Source organism: Balaenoptera acutorostrata, chromosome 5 (assembly GCF_949987535.1).
Source record: "Balaenoptera acutorostrata chromosome 5, mBalAcu1.1, whole genome shotgun sequence".
Classification (NCBI taxonomy): domain Eukaryota; kingdom Metazoa; phylum Chordata; class Mammalia; order Artiodactyla; family Balaenopteridae; genus Balaenoptera; species Balaenoptera acutorostrata.
This window is the reverse complement of record NC_080068.1, coordinates 76,499,859-76,520,503: the sequence shown is the minus strand read 5'-3', so window position 1 is coordinate 76,520,503 and position 20,645 is coordinate 76,499,859. Positions and strand designations below refer to the sequence as shown.

Here is a 20,645-nt window from a genome sequence, read left to right as displayed (position 1 = left end):
TGATTCTTCGCTTAAGTACAGACACTATCTAAATAAGAAGGCTCCTTGGGGAGTCCTAAAACTATATCCACGGACCCCAACTAGAGCAGGGCTGGTGATAAACAGCCCTGGAAGTGGTGGCGGCTCTGCCTGTCCCAGCTCTCAGAGATGGAGGGAGTAACTTCGGGGTCTCTAATTCCTCAGCTGTAAAGTGGATTGTAAGAATTAAACCAATAATGTTTATAAAGTGGCTGTTTTTATTACTACCACTGATTAGTAACAAACGTTCCTTTCTTCATTTTAATTTTCAAATTCCTTTAAACACTCTAGTCTCGTGTTCTTTTCAGTAATCTCTCCCATGAGCTTCAAGGAAGGAAATTTTTATCACAACATCAAATTAAGTGTACGTTTATAAATGTCATGGTTTTCATCACATTAACATCACAGTATATACTCATCTCAAGACTGAAACTGGCCGAGTAACTGAATCCTAATAAATTGCCATTCATCTCAACTTGCTAATGTAGGAAATGGAGATAAAATTTTTTTCATAAAAATTATTAAAGATTGTATGGGCACAATGTATTAATTTGGAAGGGAAAATTCAGAAAACAGTGCTGTAAAACTTGGTTAGTTTTTTCTGTTGCGGGGGGAGGGCAGCAAGATAAATTAATATAAATAATATAAATACCAGAGGAGTTACGAGTTAATGTTAATAACAACAACAAAAAAACAAGAAGTGATTATTAAGTGTCTAGATAAAACTTTATAAAAGGACTTTCTAAGCTTAAAAATAGTGGGAAAAAAACTATAAAAAGAAATGCTTTAAAGAAGTGATCCATGAAAATGGAGAAGTTCCGCGTGTTCAAAAAGAACTAAAAAATAAATGATACGGGCTTCCCTGGTGGCGCAGTGGTTGAGAATCTGCCTGCCAATGCAGGGGACACGGGTTCGAGCCCTGGTCTGGGAAGATCCCACATGCCGCGGAGCAATTGGCCCCGTGAGCCACAACTACTGAGCCTGCGCGTCTGGAGCCTGTGCTCCGCAACAAGAGAGGCCGCGACAGTGAGAGGCCCGCGCACCGCGATGAAGAGTGGCCCCCGCTTGCCACAACTAGAGAAAGCCCTCGCACAGAAACGAAAACCCAACACAACCAAAAATAAATAAATAAATAAATAAATAATTATTAAAAAAAAAAAAGTCACATGTTTAAAAAAAAATAAATGATACATAAGAACTTGGGAAAATGGCTGCCATAAGTATATGAAATTCTGCACTAAAACCTGATTATAAAAAGAGACCACTTATCTTCACAAGAATAGCTAAGATTCCAATAGATAGGCAAAAGACCTGAGAAAGTATTCACAAAAGCAGCAGCAAGTAATCAATAACATGGAAAAATGCTGAGCCTCTCTGTAGTCACAGAAACATTACCAAATTAGATCAGATTTAAACAATTCATGATCACACTTGGGGGAGTGGGGAGGTATGGTGAAACAGGTATGTGTAGTAATTTACATTCCCATCAGCAATGTACTCGCCTTTGGGAAAGGTAATTGACACGTGAATCAAGAACACAAACATTTATTCCTGTTAATTTGATAATTCAACTTCTGGGACTATGTGTTGAAATTTGGTACAGCTTTTACATATAGGTTAATATCCTATGAAACTGTTCTGTGGTCACTAGCCCTGAAAGTACTCCCTCCAAAAGCCTGTCATGGCCCAAGGCTTAGTAAAGGTATAAACAAACCACAGCACACCCCTCCTGGAGAGTCACAGGGCAGAGTAGCTTATTTAAGGCTTTGCGAAATCACAGTAAAGAACCTACTGAATAGTTTTTTAAACCAAGGTTTCCAAAATACATTTATCGACCATGGAACACTTTTTCCTATATACTGCTTTCTAACATCCCAAGGAACTATTTTGCAGAATGCAAATATTCATTGTGCGTTTTTTAAAAATAGTAAAACATCAGTGAAAACTAACGGGAAAAACTACGTGGCTGGTTAAGTAAATGTACGTCTATATGAGATAATATTGTCCAAGCTATTAAAGATGCTGTTCAAAGAGTGTAATTATTAGGAAGTTGATTGTTTGGACAAGTCCTGAATAAAGGGAAAGGTAGACTATCCTGGCATTCTCTCAGGAGCCTTCTGTTATCATATACACACACTCCCTGGGAAGGTTGGAGGTTTCTATTATCTACATGGGGATCAGTCACGGTCTCTCCCTGTGGCTTAGATCTCTTGCCTGTGCTTCAAACACAGACCAGCCAGCTCTGAACTTGAATGTCAAAGAGGCACTTCAAACTTAATACATTCCCCAACTGAACACACACTGTCTTCCTCCCAGACCTGCTCTTTCTTTGTGCAATCTCTTCAGGGAATGGCTTCATCGCCACCTGCCTGAGACAGAAGCTGGGCTCTATTCTTGAACTGCCTCTTGATACTATATCTGCTTTATCACCACGTTCTGTTGTGCTTTAGTATCTTCAGACCTATCTACTTCTCGCTCACCCTGCTGCCATTATTCCAGTCCAAAACTTGCCTGTCCTCCTAATAGCCTCATGCGTGGACTTGCTGACTCCCGTTCTGCTCTGCTTCTAGCCAGTTCCCCCACTGCAGCCAGAGCCACAGTGCAAATTAGCTTTGAGCAGGTCTTGGATTAAACCCTTTTAATGGCTTTATACCACCCTCAGGATGGAGTACAAAAATCCTTAATATGATTTCATGACCTCTCCTACCTGACTTCTGATTACGTCCCCTACATCATCTCTCAAGCCAGCCCCCATCTCTAGCTTCACAAAGTGTTTCAGATTTTGGAATCTGCCCAAGCTTGCTCTCGTCCTTGGACCCTGTATCTGTGACTCCTGTTTGCTCTTCAGTTTTCACATCAGATGTCACTTCTTTCCTTAGACTTGGGTTAGCTGACCCTACTTTGTGCTTCCACTTTGGTGGTAACTATTACCCATTTTCTAGTTACAGACTATAATCCCTGTAAGAGGAAGAAATATGTCTTGATGAATTCCTACAACCCAAGTGCTTAACCACCAACCAGGTGTTCAATAAATAATTGTTGAATAAATAAGTTCTTACAACCTAGTGTTTAGAGAGATGAAAAGTCAAAAAACACCAGAGCCTTGGGATTATATTCCTGAGATGTTGTTTGGTTTTCGTGTGTTCTGGCATGGAGTTATTCTGGGAGCAGTTATAACTAGATATTTATGTGATTTGGGGAGAGGGGAGAAGAGCTTGATCCAGCTCCTTAACCATGCGTTTCCAATAGAGGTCATTTTATCTGTTACAAAAGCTGAGTGACATGCATTAAAAGCTAAGTGTGTTAAATTACCTTCCCCATCCCCCTTCTGAATCAACAGAAATATTTTGGGGAATCCAGGGAAAGTATGATAACTAAAAGTAACAATTTTTTTTGTGGTGGGGGAAGGAAGGGATGTAGAATGGGCAGGAAGAGAAGGAAGGTCTCATACCGGCATTAATGAAGACTTTAGTTAACTACACAATGTGACTATTTTGCTACGTTAAATAAAAAGAATATAAAACCCCAGTCTTCCCTGTCTCAGCAAATATAAACTTTATTCTTCCAGCTGCTCTGGCCAAAAAACTTGCTTTTCCTCCTTTTCTCTCAGACCACACTTCCAATCCATTGGTAAATCTGATCTGCTCTATTTAAAAAAAAATCCACATATCAATGTTTATAGCAGTATTATTCACAAAAACCAAAAGGTGGAAACATCAACAGATGAATGGATAAACAAAATGTGGCTTATACATATCATGTGCTATCATTCAGCCTTAAAAAGGAATGAGATTCTGGCGCATGCTACAAATAGATGAACCCTGAAGACATTACGCTAAGTGAAATAAGCCAGATACTAAAGGACAAATATTATATGATTCCACTTACAAGGGGTACCTAGAGTAATCAAGTTCAGAGACAGAAAGTAGAATAGTGGCTGCCAGGGGTTGGGGGGAAGCAGTAATGGAGAGTTATTGTTTGATGGGTCTAGAGTATCAGGTGGGGAAGATGAAAAAGTTCTGGACGTGGATGGTGGTGACAGCTGCCCAACACAGTGAATGCGCTTAACACCACTGAACAGTACACTTAAAAACGGTTAAAATGATAAATAGTAAGTTATATACATTTTATCAAGTAAATTTAAAAATTAAAGAGATTCTAAGGGCAAAACCCCCTTCTCCTTAAATCCAGAGTCTACCCACTTCACAGCCCCGCCCCCATGGCTCATGCTCCGCCCTCTCTCTCTCGTCTGGATTCCCCCCCACAGCCTTATCATGTGTGCCTTTCCTCCTGTTCCCAGAGCAATCTATCCTCAACACAGCACCCAGAGCAATCATTTAAAAAGCCAGACTGTGACTGTGCTCAACCCTCCAGGGACTCGGGAGTCTAAGCGCGTCTTTACAATTGTCTCTTGGCCCGTGAGGCTCTGCCCCATCCCTCTAGCTTTTTTACTACTCACTCCCTCCCGCCCTCGTTCTGCTTCCACACTCTGACCTCCTCAGTGTCTCAGCACTTGGCCATCTCTCCTGCCTGCAATTCTCTTCCTGCAGGCAGCCTCAGGGCCTGCTCACCCCACTTCCGGTCTCTGCTCGAAGGTCATCTTTGCAGTGATCTCCCACGGCCACTGCACCTAAAGCAGCACCACACCGCCACTGCAGTACTTTCTAGCCTTTCTCCTGCACTACAGTTCTCCACAGCACTTACCATCCGCACGCTCTAGAATACACTTTTGTTTTTCTTTCTTCTCAAGAATATACGCTCCCGAGGGCAGGCCTTTTCTCTTTTGTTCACTGCTGTATCTCCAGAACCTAGACTAGTCCTTTGATATATATTTGTCAAAAGAATAAATTATCTAATCAAAGATAAGCACACAAATTAAGGGTAGAAAAAGACTGGACTCATATGTTTACAGGGATTACTTTTGGGTAGTGAAGCTGTTGTTTTTTTCCCTCTTTTTGCAGAAGTTTATTTAATGACTGTAAGTTAATCATATAATTGAAAACTTTTTATTATGAATTTTATTTAAAAAGCAAAAACATCAATTTTTACTGATGTGGGAGGTATTCAGAGGAAGAGGCCAAGGCTACAGCTAGCCAGACGAGGGAGGGTGCATTGTCTATGACCCATTTCCTACTCCCGGTTCACCAGCTGAATCAGAAAGTGAAGAATAAGAATTTAGGGAAATACTGTGTGTGGACACATGTTTGTCACCATGGACATTGGACAGTACAACTAAACAGTTATAATAAAGCTGCCCGTTTCAGTCAAACTCTAACCTTTTTCTGCACTTAGAATTATTTTCCTAGGTTAGATCACAATCACAAGGAGAAGATGTATTTTTTTTTCTTTTCCCCCAAACAGTTCTCTAATGGAAAGAAGTGATGATTTAATAGTGATCCTCTTATTCAGAGACATGGTATGTTTATTTATTCAACTCGTTTAAAAAATATTCTCTCATTTTTGTCAAATTTTCCAGTTTTTTTTCCCATTAACCATACACACATCTGGCTAAAATCTCTCCTTGTTGTTGTGAATGAGACCTTTCAAATTTTTTGGGTAGGAGGGCTATTTATCTTTGAGATTTAGGGCTTTTCCAAGGGAGTTAGCAAGTTTTGGAGAAAACTCCAAAAGCTTATATTACATATAGCTTGTATATCCTATTATGTGCTTCTTAGGATTTGGTTGGGTGTGGTGTCCAAGAGTTTAACTAAATTCGAGTTTAATTGTTCTTTCTGGCTCTGGCTTCTTTGAAACATCCTGGTAGGGCAACTCTTCAGAGATGATCTGTACTGTGATGTAGTTTTGTGACCCTCAGAACCCACAACTCCCACTTTTCTTTTGTTTCAGAGCCATCTACCAAGTTATGAGATCATTTAACTTCTCTTGCTTCCTCCTGTTTCAGTTAACCCTTTTGGTCTCCTCTGGAAGCATCTTCTTCATGAAATCATTTTCATCAAAAGAAAAAAAAAATCAGTGCTCAACTTCAGGTATGCAGGTATTGTTTCTTTTCATACAAACTTTCTGGATCTTTCCCACCAAGTTGTGGCTCTTCCCTCCCTAGTGCTCCTCAATGCTTCATCTCTGCTATATCAGCTGAATGTTTCTTTGGAAAAGGTAGACTCTCTTGCTGTATTTCACTTTCAGTCCCATCTCATCCAACCACAGTTACCCATATGGTATCTTCTCCTCCAGCTCCCTTTCTCAGGGGACTGGGGGAGCTGACTCACTGAGCCTGAGATACAATGATACTCTTTAGTACCCTGAAAGCTGAAATCCACAAGGTTAACATCTATATTTTAATGGCAAAATATCAATGTTATATACACAGAATGCTTGTAACTGCATCGAAATTGTGGCTTCTCCTGGCAACACTGCCACTGATGTATGGAAACGACATCAGCTGATCAAAATCAACTCTGCTTTCAGATAATATATTACTGTGTTATTTGAATGTAAACTTGCAAAGGTTTCTTAAAGTGTCTTTGTGACCAAAGCCTGGGAAACACCATGGTGTGACAGAGATTTCCAAGTTGTGGGAGCCTTTCTCAGAAACTTAACCCTTTCTGTCTGAATTCGTTATGGTTCCTGGGCATGGAGTTGAACTCAGAGGTACAGAAGCATCACTGGGTCAACACTAAGTGGTGAACTTTGCACTCTGCACTTTAACCAGAGACAAATTTCAAGCTCATGTGAACTTTGGCTTGAAGAGGTGAACTTCCACTGAAAGTCTTCAGTGGCTGCACATCTTGGGTAGTGAGGCTCAAAACGTCCCTTGGATAAAACCCAAAGACAGAGGAATACCCATGCCAAGTTCTATGGTCTGGAGTTTATCACTGAGAAAGGTCTTTGATGTCTTATTTTAGCTCAACAGAATTCTTGCAAATTTTCAATTATATTATGTGATACATATTCATGCCAAAATATAAAAAATGTTCTTCATCACTCACGAGCTTATTACTACCATTTATATATCATGTCCTCTGACCTGAATCTGTATTCTAGTATTCTATGGCCTCAGGTACCTTCTGGAATACTATGTATTTCATAAGGAATTGCAATCTGCCACGGCTCAATGTAATGATGTAAATACATTCGGGTAACTTTCTGTGACCTGGTCTTTGCTACCCTTTTCAGTTCCAGCTCCCTCAGGAACCCCAACTTCCCTCTTTGCTTGGGCTGCTCTCTAGCTGGAAGGCCCTTCTTTCTCTTGACTTCCTGCACAGTGTGGGGAACAGCAGTACCAAGAAACCTTTCTAAACTCTCCGAACTGTAGCCTGGGGGTCGAGTGCCCTCTCCTCTGCTAGCCCCTGCGAGTCCTGACCATAATAACTAGCTCTTACATTCTAATGATCTGTTGATCTGTTGGTTTACTCACGACTCAAGCTCCTCAGAAGGACTCTCTTTTTTCAACTTTTGATCCACTGACACCCAGTATAGGTCCTGACACAAGGCACTCCATAAATCTCAGTTGAATTGAGCTAAATTGGACTCTTATATGGGATGAATTATTACTTTCTCCATAAAAATAGATAGAGCAGAACACGCAGAAAATAACTAAGGAGAAGGGTGTTTCGGATAAACCCCAATATGTTTGCAATTATACCAGAAGCTCTTGATTACTCAGAGACAAAGAAAACCCTTGGCTTGGATTATCCCAAACAAACAAACAAAAGTCTTAGAAAATATGCAAATTGTTCCAAACAAAGAAAATCTTAGAAAATATGCAAATCAGATGCCAGTTCACAGCGTTTATGTACTTTTTTCCCCCTTGGATATTCCTGGGTGGTGGTGAGGAGATGAAGGAGACGTGATCACCCTGTGGGACTAAGAACCAATATTCAATCTAGTTGAATGATGCAAAGAACAACCTTTGCATCTCCACCCTCTGGAAATAAATGATTAAAAAAGATGTTCAGAGGAAAAGGAGGAAGAGCTAGTTGGGACCTAGATCAATCAGAAGCTAACTTTTTTTCTTAAAGTAAAATTTGACTGTGTATCAATATATACTGAGAATTGAACATGCAAAATAGTCCTTCTAAAAAGGAATCAAGAGCACTAGAAAATGTATGGCTCTGAAACTTTATTTTCTAGGGATATAGTTCCCAGAATAGTAAAAGTAATTAAGAACAGAATTTGTTTTGCTTTGCTTTATTTTAATCTTTATTGTGCTATTTAAAAAACTTAAAAGTACCAGAAAAATGAGGACAAAATTAGTAACAAACTATTCTTTTTATTATGAGAATTATAATTTTAAAATGTTCTGATGTTACTAGAGAAGTTGTATAAGATAGGGCACCTTATCTCAATGCTCAATATGTTTACTTGTTATATCATTCTTACAAGTTTTTATAATTCTGTGATGGCTCTGTATTTTATCTTCTTAAAAACCATCTCATAAAGCATCAATTCTTTGATTACTAGTAATTCAATCTGTGAAACATAATGACCTATATTTCAGATTGTAGGAAGTTTTTTCCTTTAAAAAATTTACTTTCCTGCTTTACTGAGATATAATTGATGTATAACATTACATAAGTTTAAGGTGTGCAATGTGTTGATTTGATATATTTATATATTGCAAAATGATTACCACCGTAATATTAACTAACACCTCCATTCCATCATCTAATTACCCTCTGTTTTAGGAAATTATATTTTAAAAACTCAAAACTTCAAAAACCATTTACCTATGGAAAGACATATAAAAGCTAATATATGGCTGAGTAATATTCCATTGTATATATGTGCCACATATAGCTGATTCACTTCATTGTATGGCAGAAACTAACACAACATTGTAAAGGAATTATACTCCAATAAAGATGTTAAAAAAAAAACTAACATACGGCTTATGTAGAAAATTTATTGACTTTCATGGCAGAGACTTCTAGTTTCCTCCCAATATGTCTCCTCTCCCCTTCTTAGATGCAACCAACTTGAATCTTGGCTGAACACCTTCTCCTCTAGCTCAGACTATGTTCCTCTGGCTCTCTTATTGCAGCTAGGTATGGCCATGTGACTAGCTTTTGGCTAATGAGAGCTAAGAGGAAATGTGGTGGGCAATGTCTAGGAAAGAACTTCAAAGAGAAAGGGTTAATCCTTCTTTCTGTTCTTGTTGGCTGGAATGTTGATAAAATGGCTAGAGCTTAAGCAGCCATTCTGGACTATGAAGAAGGACATGAAAGTTGACAGTGCAGCAAGACAGAAGAAATCTGGTCCTGGATGACTGTGCAGCTGCCATACCAGTCCGGAACTACCTGACACCATTGGACTTTTTTTCATATGAGAGAGAAATGTTTCTATCTTGTCTAATCCACAGTTACTTCTTTTTTTAACATAAAAAAAATATGCCATAAAATAACTTGCTTTGTATGATACATGCTAGGGAGCCTTAGTGATAACTTGGAACCAAGCGGCTTTTGACCTCACTGACGATCTCTTTTCCTTACTATATCATGGAATGCAAGAATTGTGTCCAATTATGAGCTTTATTGAAGTAGATGGCACAGTGACATTCATGGTTTCTTTTATGAGCATTTTTGATTGCTCCCTGGCATGCAACTCAAAAACAAGCTGTACTGGTCTTATGAGCCAGAGTGCTGAGCTTAGAGGGGTGATATGCTTTCTGCATATCTCACTGGCTCCATCTCATAGGGCTCTTTCCCACTCTCTCTGCTCCAGCTACACTGACATTTTAGTCTTTGAATCTACCAGGCTCATTCCTGCCTCAGAGCTTGGGCACGGGCTGTTCCTTCAGCCCTAAAATGTTCTTCTTCACATGAAGGTATCTCCACATCATTTGAGCTTCCGATTAATCATCTGTTCTCCAAAAACACCTTCCTGGAGCGGCCATTATAGTCCTGTCCCTTACTATATCATCCTGTTTTCTTCCTATCACTTTGCGAAATTATCTTTAGTCGTTCAACATCTAGTCATTTGTTAACCAACTTAGTGACTGTTTCTCCCTCTCCCTCCTTGCTCCTCTCAACCTGAACGCTAATGGGTATCTTGTCTAATTAACCCATTACCTTGACACAGTGCCTAGAACCGATTAAGCACTCAATAAATAATTACGGAATGAATGAACGCGAGAATGCACTGACTCCAGAGAACAGCCAAGGTTCTGCCGTACTTAGAGCAGCTTTGCTCCGCTTTCCATGCCCTGCTCACTGTCATGGCACTTGGGGTGCACCACGTCATCCCCCACATTTATGACGTCAACAGCCCATCAATAAAAAAATGAGATCCTTAAGGGAAATGACCAGTTCTGTTCACCTCTGCATCCTCCACTGCCTAACAGAGAGCCTGTAACACACGTACACTAGAGACTCATATTATTTGCTCTGTATTGTAGGAAAGGGTGCTGTGTCTACAAAAAGCGATGCCAGCTCTCACAGTGACTCTAAAGAGAGCTCTAACTTTAAAATGTGTGCCAGTGTCCTGATTTGCCATTACATTTGTCACATCCACGTCTCTCTTTGCTTCTCAGCGTTTCTACAAGGCTTCTCTTTACAAAATGGGCTTGGAAGTGGCTATGCAGCCAGCTTCTTTAAGACCCGTGATGGTCTGCCTGTCTCATTCACTGTCAGGGCCTGGACCAATGGCATGTTTTACTGGATGGGATCCCAACTGTTGGCTCATTGAAGAGCATCTGACAGAGTTTAGGGTTCTTGTTCCCTCCAGGCTACTTGGCTAAAGCCAGTAATCTTGCATGAAACTCCTTCATATCATAACACTGCTCCACCCTACCCACAAGGCCTGGTCTTGTGACCAATAAATTATTACATGCTATCTAGGTAATTAAAAGCTGAGAGATGAATAAGGACTATTTTAAACCAGGAAATTCCTCATATGCAAAGTAATTCATTATGCTGGTAAAATGGGCAACAGCACAACTTAGGAAAATCATATCACTAATGTGGTTTATTAATACCTTTCCTACAGGGGTGACACTAAAGGGTTCAACAAAGATTTTTATTGTTTTTCAGAGAGACTTTACTAACCTCAATCAAGAGATCTGAAATTCTGTAAAACACATGCTCGTTCCTTAACTTCAATTTCCTTCAGTAGTTTTATAGATCCCTCAGGCCAGGGAGAGCAGAACCAGATGCGCTTGGGAAGACTTTACAGTGTGTGTCTGCAACGCCGCGATACATTGAAAAGTTCTGCCGATACTAAGCTTCTGGTATTAATCGTGATATGAAATGATCCTTGATGTAGCTTGTTTTTCACTTTGTAATCTGGTATACTAATCATAGTGCCTAAAATATTTTCTTCTGGAAAGTCAAAAAATACCCAGTAACATCATCTAGACAAGTCGAAAAAGCAGGCCAGCACATGTTTATATAACATAGCACTTCTCCCCAGGGCCTACCTTGCCCCATAAATTGTGGTACTGGTGTGAAAAAATACAAGTCAGGTCTGAAAAAAAAAAAAAGGCCTTCTCTTAAATCACAACCATATTTGTGAGAGGAAAGGAAGACAGAGACAAATTTAAAGTTGCAGTCAAGCTTGTCACGCTCTTTTCTTTTTATTTGCCTTTCCTAAATAATTTCTTATTGTCGCATTTTCCACCTTTGTAGAATCCACTCTCCCCCTACCCTGATGTCATAATTCTTTTTTAATTGTTAAATAGTTCAGTCATTTGTGGTACTGGGATACTTGTTAATCATTATCATTTGAATCATTATTAGGGGCAGAGATGTAGAATTACTGTAGTGGAAACAAAACTACAGGAAGGAATGTTTCCCAAATGGCAACACCCTGCCCACCAACTGAGAACAGCCCTCCCTGGCTGCGTCTGGAGAGACTGCAGTCTGCCCTAAACGCTCAGATATCTGGGGGATGGATTTCTGGTAACTTCAGGCATGCAGAATGTGCTGAAGGAAGGGGGAAAGAAACGATGCCTGATCAGTGATACAGGCAGCTGAGCACAGCTGAAGATGGAAATATTACATGCAGATAACGGATGGCTTAGTTTACCAACCAGATGGAAATAAGTACTTAGATTGGGGCACTGACACTAAAAGGAATTCATACCTTCAAAGTTGATAAGGCTGAGAGAAAAATGCAGAGGAATGAAAAGGTGAGAGAAGAAATGTAAAAACGACAGAGAGGGGCTTCCCTGGTGGCGCAGTGGTTGAGAGTCTGCCTGCTAATGCAGGGGACACGGGTTCGAGCCCTGGTCTGGGAGGATCCCGCATGCCACGGAGCAGCTGGGCCCGTGAGCCACAATTGCTGAGCCTGCGCGTCTGGAGCCTGTGCCCCGCGACGGGAGGGGCCGCGATAGAGAAAGGCCCGCGCACCGCGATGAAGAGCGGTCCCCGCACCGCGATGAAGAGTGGCCCCCGCTTGCCGCAACTGGAGAAAGCCCTCGCACGAACCGAAGACCCAACACAGCCAAAAATAAATAAATAAATAAATAAATAAATAAGAAAATCCTTTAAAAAAAAAAAAAAATCCAAACTTGCTGACTCTAGTCTACCTTCACAGCCTCTTAAAAAAAAAAAAAAAAAAAAAAAAAAAAAAAAAAAACGACAGAGAACAGTGTGTATGGTGGTTAAGGGAAAAGACTGGCTGGGTTCCAACAGCAGCTCAGATACTTACAAGCTGTGTGACCTTGGGAAAATTATTTAACCACTCTGTGTCAGTGAAATGCGTAATAGGAACTACTTCACAGTGTTGTGTTAAATGCTCAGTGTTAAATGACTGAAGACATGAAAAGTACTTATGACAGTGACTGACCCTCAGTAAATGAGGCCCTGCTATCATCTGAGTGGCAACTGTACATTCTCTGATGATGTGGGATGATGGGGTTTTCAATTTCATAGTCATCATTGCCAGACTTAATATGAGATGTTAATTGTTTGATCCAATTTTCCTTTCCGGATAAGTTTTTCTTTCCTATCTCTGTCGGTTTTGAAAACATAATACCAGAAGAAGAGGGGCCCAATTCCAAACAGAGCTCCTAAAAGTGAGGAGCTCTCGGGAGTGGGTCTGAAACTGGGATAGATATTTGCTGATCTTGCATAGGTCCAACGGCTCAAGGCAGGATCTTCAATGACCCCATGACAGTTGGGGTCATTGTACTGAAGCAGGTACTCCCGTTTAAGCCGGGATCTTACAACCAGCCACTCGGCTTGTGCCTTCCGGGTTTCCAGAGATATATATATATATATATATATATATATATATATATATATATATATATATATATATATATATATATATATATATATACACATTTTTAAAAAAAATGAGCTGGGTATTACATATACTGATATTGCTATTAAGAGGACATGAGAGGCCAGGATACAACAAAGTGAGGCAGAATTTCTATAAGTGTGTTGAGGGAGTTAGGTGGGTGTTGAGAAGACAGAATTAAAAATCTTGGCACTATTAAGAAGAGACGGGAATGCTTTTATATCTGGCTAACTGAGGGAAATTGATCACGGCCCTGAGTATCCTGGGAAATAGCAGATAAATCAGGGAAATAAATGGAATGCAAGGAAAATGGCTGCAAGGAGAAAAGAAAGCATTCCCATCTGAGAGAAAGGAACAGGAATGGGCCCTGAAGAGAAGGTATTTAGTTACTCAAGATGTGAGAGCAACCAATGGGATTTGAGAAGAAAACCTGGGATGAATTCTCTGGGTCACCTGCTATTGCTCTGCTTATCACAAAGGTTTGTGATATGGGTTTAAATGAAACAAAGAATGCCTGGTGCACAATAAATATTCCCTTCCCTCCCCCTCGTGGTGAGCAAGGATTTTCTTTCAACATATTGAGAGAAATGGCTCTGTCTTCAGATGGGGGCTACAAAGACAAATCAAGGACATAAATTGGAAATGACTGTAAAATCCTGATCTATGTATGAATATGTGTCCGAGCTGAATATAGAAGCATGAGATCCGTACCTGTAAGTTGCCTAACTTGTGTATAATTTGCACCCTGAGTTCCAGTTAACATTAACTAGAGCAGAATAGTCTGTGCCCTTCAACATTTAAGATACTCCTCTGGAGAGAACACAGTGAAGAGAAGTCCACAGAAAATCTGAATCCTAGGAGTTGGAAGCAACTTCACAGGTGCAGATGAGCAAGGCTCTGCTGAGTAGCACTACTGCCAGATACTGGGGCTGGTTACATGAGACCAGCATTCTGTTCTGCTGCTGGAAAGCGCCACGTTGTGGAAATCTCTGGATGTTAGCAAGATGTTCTTATCTGAGCTGAACTCTGCCTCTATGTCACCTCTACTCTATCATTTCTCATGTGTTTGTGCAAAACAAGCCGCAGACGTAGAGAATGGACTTGAGGACACGGGGAGGGGGAAGGGTAAGCTGGGATGAAGTGAAAGAGTGGCATGGACACATATACGCTACCACATGTAAAATCGATAGCTAGTGGGAAGCAGCCCCATAGCACAGGGAGATCAGCTTGGTGCTTTGTGACCACCTAGAGGGGTGGGATAGGGAGGGAGGGAGACGCAAGAGGGAGGGGATATGGGGATATATGTATACGTATACCTGATTCACTTTGTTATACAGCAGCAACTAACACACCATTGTAAAGCAATTATACTCCAATAAAGATGTTAAAAACAACAACAACAACAACAAGCAAGGAAAACAAACTTACTTCACGATCCTTTACTTAACATTTATGGGGCACTGGGAGCCTGACACCATTATGTCAGAGCAACCAGTAAAGACACGAAGGGGCAGTGGACACGTGAGGAGGAGGGTGAGCATTCTGGCACAGCGGCTAGGGTGCAGAGGAGGAAGGAGGGAGGGAGACCAGGACCACCGACACGTCCACAGGGGGAAGGGACGTGGGGGAACCAGTGCTGTCAGGAAAAAGAAAACAGAGATTCCCTCGTCCACACAAATCCTTGAAATACCTGCAACGAGGGGCAGTCCCTTCAGACTTCTCATTTCCAGATGATACACCGCAGAGTCCTTTGAACAACTATGATCAGAGGAGCACCGGGCAGTGTATAAGGTAGCTGACCCTGGGACCACACAGCTAAGTCAAAGCGTACCTCCATCACTTAGTACCAGTGGGGTACCAGATGAGGTACTTAACTTCTCTATGCCTCTGTTTTTTCACCTGTAAAACAGGTATGGTAACAAGTTTGCTGGGAGGATCCAGTGCGCTGAGGATGAGCACGTCCTGAAGGTCACGGCCAACACGATGGCATCCACCTTGACTTCTTTTCCTCTCACTCCTCACGTCCAATCCATCAGCAAATCCTATTAATGCTACCTTCAGTCTAGATTCAGACTCTGACCACTTTCACCACTGCCGCCCTCCTGGCCCAAGCCACCCTTACCTCTGGCCTGGGTTACTGCAATAATCTCCTAAGTGGTTCATAACACAGCAGTCATAGTGCTGCTGTGAAAACATAAGTCAGATCATGACACCCCTCTCTCAAGCCCCTCCAAGAGCTCTTTATTTGACCAGGAGTAAAAGCCACAAGGCGCTATGGGAAACAATGGAAATCATGGTTCTCGGTTTCTCTTGCCTGCTGTGTTCTCTACAGCACTTACATCGGTCTATATATTTCACTTAATTATTTTATTTGCCTGTCTCCTTCCAGTAGAAAGTTGAGAAGTTCATGGATTTTTGTGTATTTATTCACTAATGAATCCACAGTGCCTGATCCACAGAAGAATCTCAACAAATAATTGTTAAATCGATTGAATGAATGCACATAAAGTATTTAAAGTGTTCAATATACCTCAGGTATTCTGGGTGTTATTTTTCCCAGATCTTGGTTGTCTTTTTGAAGAACTTCTCTATTGTGTCAATGCCTTTTAAAACCACACAGTACCTCATCCTCCAAAATATCACCTGAACCAGGATGGGGGGAATGGGGCTGCTATTTTCGGTCTTGCCTACCCATCTCTATTAATGCTGTACTAAGCTGGGCGCCCTTATTACGCCTTTAGACAACCCAAACATACAGACATATTTAATTATTTAGTTTTGGAAGGAACTGCTGCCAAACCAATACAGGAAAAAACTGGAGTCCTAGGGGTATGGTCCTTGGATTAGACACTCATGACCCTGGTGGTGGTGACAGAAAGTTGCCTTCACCACACCAGGAATGCTTTGGAATAGCGTTATGTTCTGGGGGATGCCTTGTGCTGTGTTTCATTACACGGATTACGTAAAACATGTCAGGTCCAGGAATGCTTATATTTGTACTTATCCTGGTGTTATTTACAACACTATATTACTACATGTAATATATAATAATATATATGTAAAATATAATAGTATATTGCTATGAAAGTTAACAGATGAACAGGTAAGTTTTATTCAGGATGGTTGGCCAATTATATATATACATATATATATATATATACACACACATACAGATATAACTATTGGCACATAAATTAATGTTTCACATATATGTATTTGGCTATATTCTTGACTGAAAAATAGAATTTTAAGATTAAAAAGTGTAAATCTAAGGGTAGTTACTTCTTTCTGAAATTAACTGGATTGTAATAGAACTAGTGACTATGCACAATAAAAATGTTCAAAAATTGAGTACTGCCACAACATTTTTGGGTCCTAAAACCCTAATGCCTAGGAAACAGTAAACGTAGACTATCTCTCCTTGGGAATGTGAGTGGCGTTCTTGTTATCTTCCTTTTTTGCAGTTGTTGTGAGGCTCATTTACACACACGTGCATACCAAGATGCTTTGCAAACAGTAAGTACTACATAAATGTAAAGTATTATTCTTTTCTTTAAATACATTAAACAGATTTACATTTTGGACAAGCTAGCCAAGCCTACAGCTGAATTAATCCATTCTTCCTATTTTTGATGGCGCACCAGCTATTTAAACATTATATTCAAAGTATCAGTAGCAATAAAACAACAAGAAAAAGAAGCCCTGTTAGCACTTTGCACTGCACATGAAGTGAACAGAAATGTGATGGGGTACTGACATCCATTTCACTTTGAATTAAACACAGCATCACCGCAAATCTCAAGAGATGATATTAAGTTTTGTGTTTGGGTAATACCAGGAATTCTACAGGCAAGGGTAGAATTATATTTGGTTGGCTAAAAGCCAGTCAAACTTCACACTTGTCCTAGAAGTAGGTGGTCAAAAACTCTGTTCTTGTCTTCAAAGCGATTGGCTACAGCTGCTCAAACTATCTCGATTTCAAAATCTTTTGTGTCACTCATTTTGAAAATAAAATATTCGGACATGAGGTAAAATGAGGTCTAATGAAAAAGATATTAAGTTAGAATTGACCTTGGGGGAAAAGCAGGTCGAATCGGACAGCTCACGTCAAATAAAAACAAAGAATAGAATTGGAGTTTCCAAGTGGCATCAGCAGACATACACAGTCTTTGATTTTATTTCTTCACTAAAAAAGAACTCAAACCAAGGGAAGGAGAAGATTCACTCACAGCTTTCTCTCTGTTCTCCTCAAGATACATGCTGTAAATTTTCTCAAGTTCACAGTACATGTTTCAGAAGAAGCCTTCCCTTTGGGTGGAAGGAAGTACATGCTCCTTGATATGTCTGGTTTTGCTGTAATAGTATGTAATGCCTCTCTCTAATAAATTTAACCACAAAAATTTTTTTTTAATGTGCCTGCATTCTGCTAATTTATAAAAAGCAGGATGCTGTCAGATAAAATTTCATGAACATGATCTATAAACCAGACTGTCAAAAGTGAAAGGTACTCAGGCAGTACTTAGGGAAACAAATAATGGAAACCCCTGGAAAGGTTTCCTGTGACTGCAGGAAAACAATGTACTGTAACGGAGCTCACATTACCTTGATTTGCAAGTTACTGTGAGGTCACAGGAAATCCTGAAATGTTTTCCACATTTTCTTTTATACATTTTATGTCAAATTTCCTGCAATTGAAATCATACACCCTCCTACTGCTGGAATCTCTTCTGAACGAAAGGAGATCTTGTGACACTCCCCCACGAACACCTAATAACTCAGTTCCTACCAGTGTAACAAGAAAGTGACAGACAGAATTGAAAGCGGACCATGATAAGGCTGAAATGTCAGATATCCTAACTCTTTCAAAATGAAAACCAAACTGATGTCACTAAGACAACTCTAAAAGTGCATTTAATCTAGTGACAGTAGCCTTTTCTTTAGAATAAGAGATAACAAAAAAAAAAAAAAGACAGACTGTCCCAAGACATAAGCTCACCATTTTCCCAAATCTCTTGTTCAAAAAGTATGTGTGGATTGATGGTCTAATTTTAAAATGGCATCCTCTATATGGATATTCTTAACATGATTCAAGCTCCTGACAACCACATTTTATTAACCCAGCTATGCTTACGAAAGGGTAAGTCAGATTTAAGTAAAACGTCCAAGTTTAAAATATTCTCTCCATTTTTATACTCACAGCTGTGGAGTTTAAAAATAGTTTTTAAAATTGACGAATACGATTTTAATATAAACCCAAGCCAAGTAATTATGGCTCATTAATGAATACCAATTTTTAGGGTTTGTTAGATCATGAGTTATTAGGATACATTACCTCTCCTGACATATCAGGGGCCATGGGGACAGCAGGCCACAGAGCTGAGTAGATTCCAAAAAACACCACCCAGAGTGCGATGCTGCCCCAGATCGCTATGTGGCTGAACTGTGAAGGAAGGGAATCTGAGTCAAAGGACTTTCAGGTAGATGGAGGACTCCCGCACTGACGAAGCTTTCACACATTTCCTTATTAATTTTCTTTACTACATCCATAAAATATTATCTATGGCAATTATTAACTAAATAATTGCATGTTTTAATTGGATCTTTCATTAAACACTCATCTCTTCCACACCGGTTAAAATGCTGGTGGCACTGGCATTTAGAACCGTTCCTTCTCTACCCGCTTTGGCGGGTCTCACCTGTCACTCTTATCTTTTTTATCCGCTACCATCTTTAAGCCTCCTTAGTTTTTGCTCCACATGCTCTCACTGAAAGATGCTAAGACACTTGTGTGACTATTCATCTCTGTGTTGATAACTGTCAAATCCAAGTTTCTTGTGCCCATCTTTCCCTTGAGCATCTAACTTTCTTTTTATTTATTGGGTGGGTCTCTCTACCTGGATGTGAATATACTTCAATACTAACGTATCTAAAATGGAACTTGTTTTATTCAGACTGGATATCTACAAACGTCTGAGGACAAATCTTTCTCCGATATTTTTGGCCTTCAGAATCATTTTCCAATGAGTTTTCTGCCAGTCTTGCGACACACTCTACTAAGAAAAGATTCCTAGTCAATGAGTTTGAAGGCTTCCTCCCTTCCAGGGATATTTACAATGTCCAACAATATATTAAGGGCTCTTGAGAAGTCTTGTGGTAAATAAACTTATTTAAGTTTTACTCCGTGTTTCCGCACTAGAGTCTCTAGTTCCCCCCAAGTCTATTTCTGACTGCTTCCCCGCCCCCCCCCCCCCGCCCCCAACTATAATTAACAACCTGTGGAACTAGGGTAAAGGGACACAGGTAGTTAGAACGAAAAACAACAACAAAAATTAGTGATAACACATAAGTAAATGTGATATTCCTCGGTTGTGACTAAAGATTCTCTTACCCAGGTCCAATATGATGTCTCCAATCCAGCTTTCAAACACACAGTTATGACCACAAACTAAAACAGAAGGGAAATGTTATTTTATTTCATAAATACGATGGTTCATCAAATTGGACTGGTGGATGATTCACAGCTTGACTTGTACGTCCAACAAGCAAAGAAAACAAGTGAGTTAGCTGGGTGGCCGAACGTCATGCTCACGACCGGTCGGGAGTGCCATTTACAGCATCACATGCCCGACTCCCTTCCCTGCCTTCTCCTCTCCTGCAGTGGCTGACAGTCCAGCCATGAGCTTCTGAGCACGGGCCTGCCTACTTCTTGCGCAATTCATGAATAATGATGGAGGATCATCTGTAGTAATCTTGGGTTTCCAAGCCTGCTTTAATTTTATTTTTTTTTATCAACTGTACTACTTAAAGCCTCCATTTTCTAAATTTTAAAGATAAACTGTAAAAGTAATGTAACTGGATATTTAGAAATCTGAACACTTACTCTGTAACTTTACTTACCTGAAGCCCTGCAGAGTAGAATGTAAGAGCCTGTTCCATCTCCATGCTGTACACACCCATTGTCACTGGTGCCCATGCTACTAATTCTAAAGTAGGGGGACCCGGGTTTAAAGAACTGCCCTGTGTTTTCCACAGGATAGCATAATGGCTAAATGGAGTCAGACTATATTGCCCTGGAGTCAGACTATTTGTGCTCAAGACTCCAACGTTTATTAACTGTTCTGATAAGGCACAAGGCAAATTACTTGACCTCTCTGTGTCTCAGCTCCTTCATCTGTAAACTGGGACTGATAAAGCTTACCTACTCTATAGGTAAAACACCAAGAACAGTGCTTAGCACTGCAGCATTATCTATTATTATCTATTTATAATCAAAAATATTAAATACTGTTAGTAGTCAAAGGAATTTGGGGCACTTTCAGTAGTTTGCTGGGATGGAAGTGTGACGCTTGCCTAGCACTGGTAATCAGTGGTGAGAGCTTCAAGGGCGCAGTCCTACTTTTGGGCACTGCAAGGGTTTGTACACA

At 40.2% G+C, this 20,645-nt stretch overlaps 1 protein-coding gene across 3 annotated transcripts in view; it reads right to left on the bottom strand.

The window, feature by feature from the left end:
* Positions 1-20,645, bottom strand: part of ATP8A1 (ATPase phospholipid transporting 8A1) — a 233,779-nt gene that overhangs the window by 13,776 nt on the left and 199,358 nt on the right. For all 3 annotated transcript variants that reach the window (XM_007178756.3, XM_007178757.3, XM_007178755.3), the window contains 2 exons: positions 19,610-19,666; positions 18,554-18,661 (listed from right to left, as the gene is read on the bottom strand). In XM_007178756.3, coding sequence (XP_007178818.1) covers positions 18,554-18,661; positions 19,610-19,666 — 165 coding nt within the window. The remainder of the gene's footprint in view (positions 1-18,553; positions 18,662-19,609; positions 19,667-20,645) is intronic.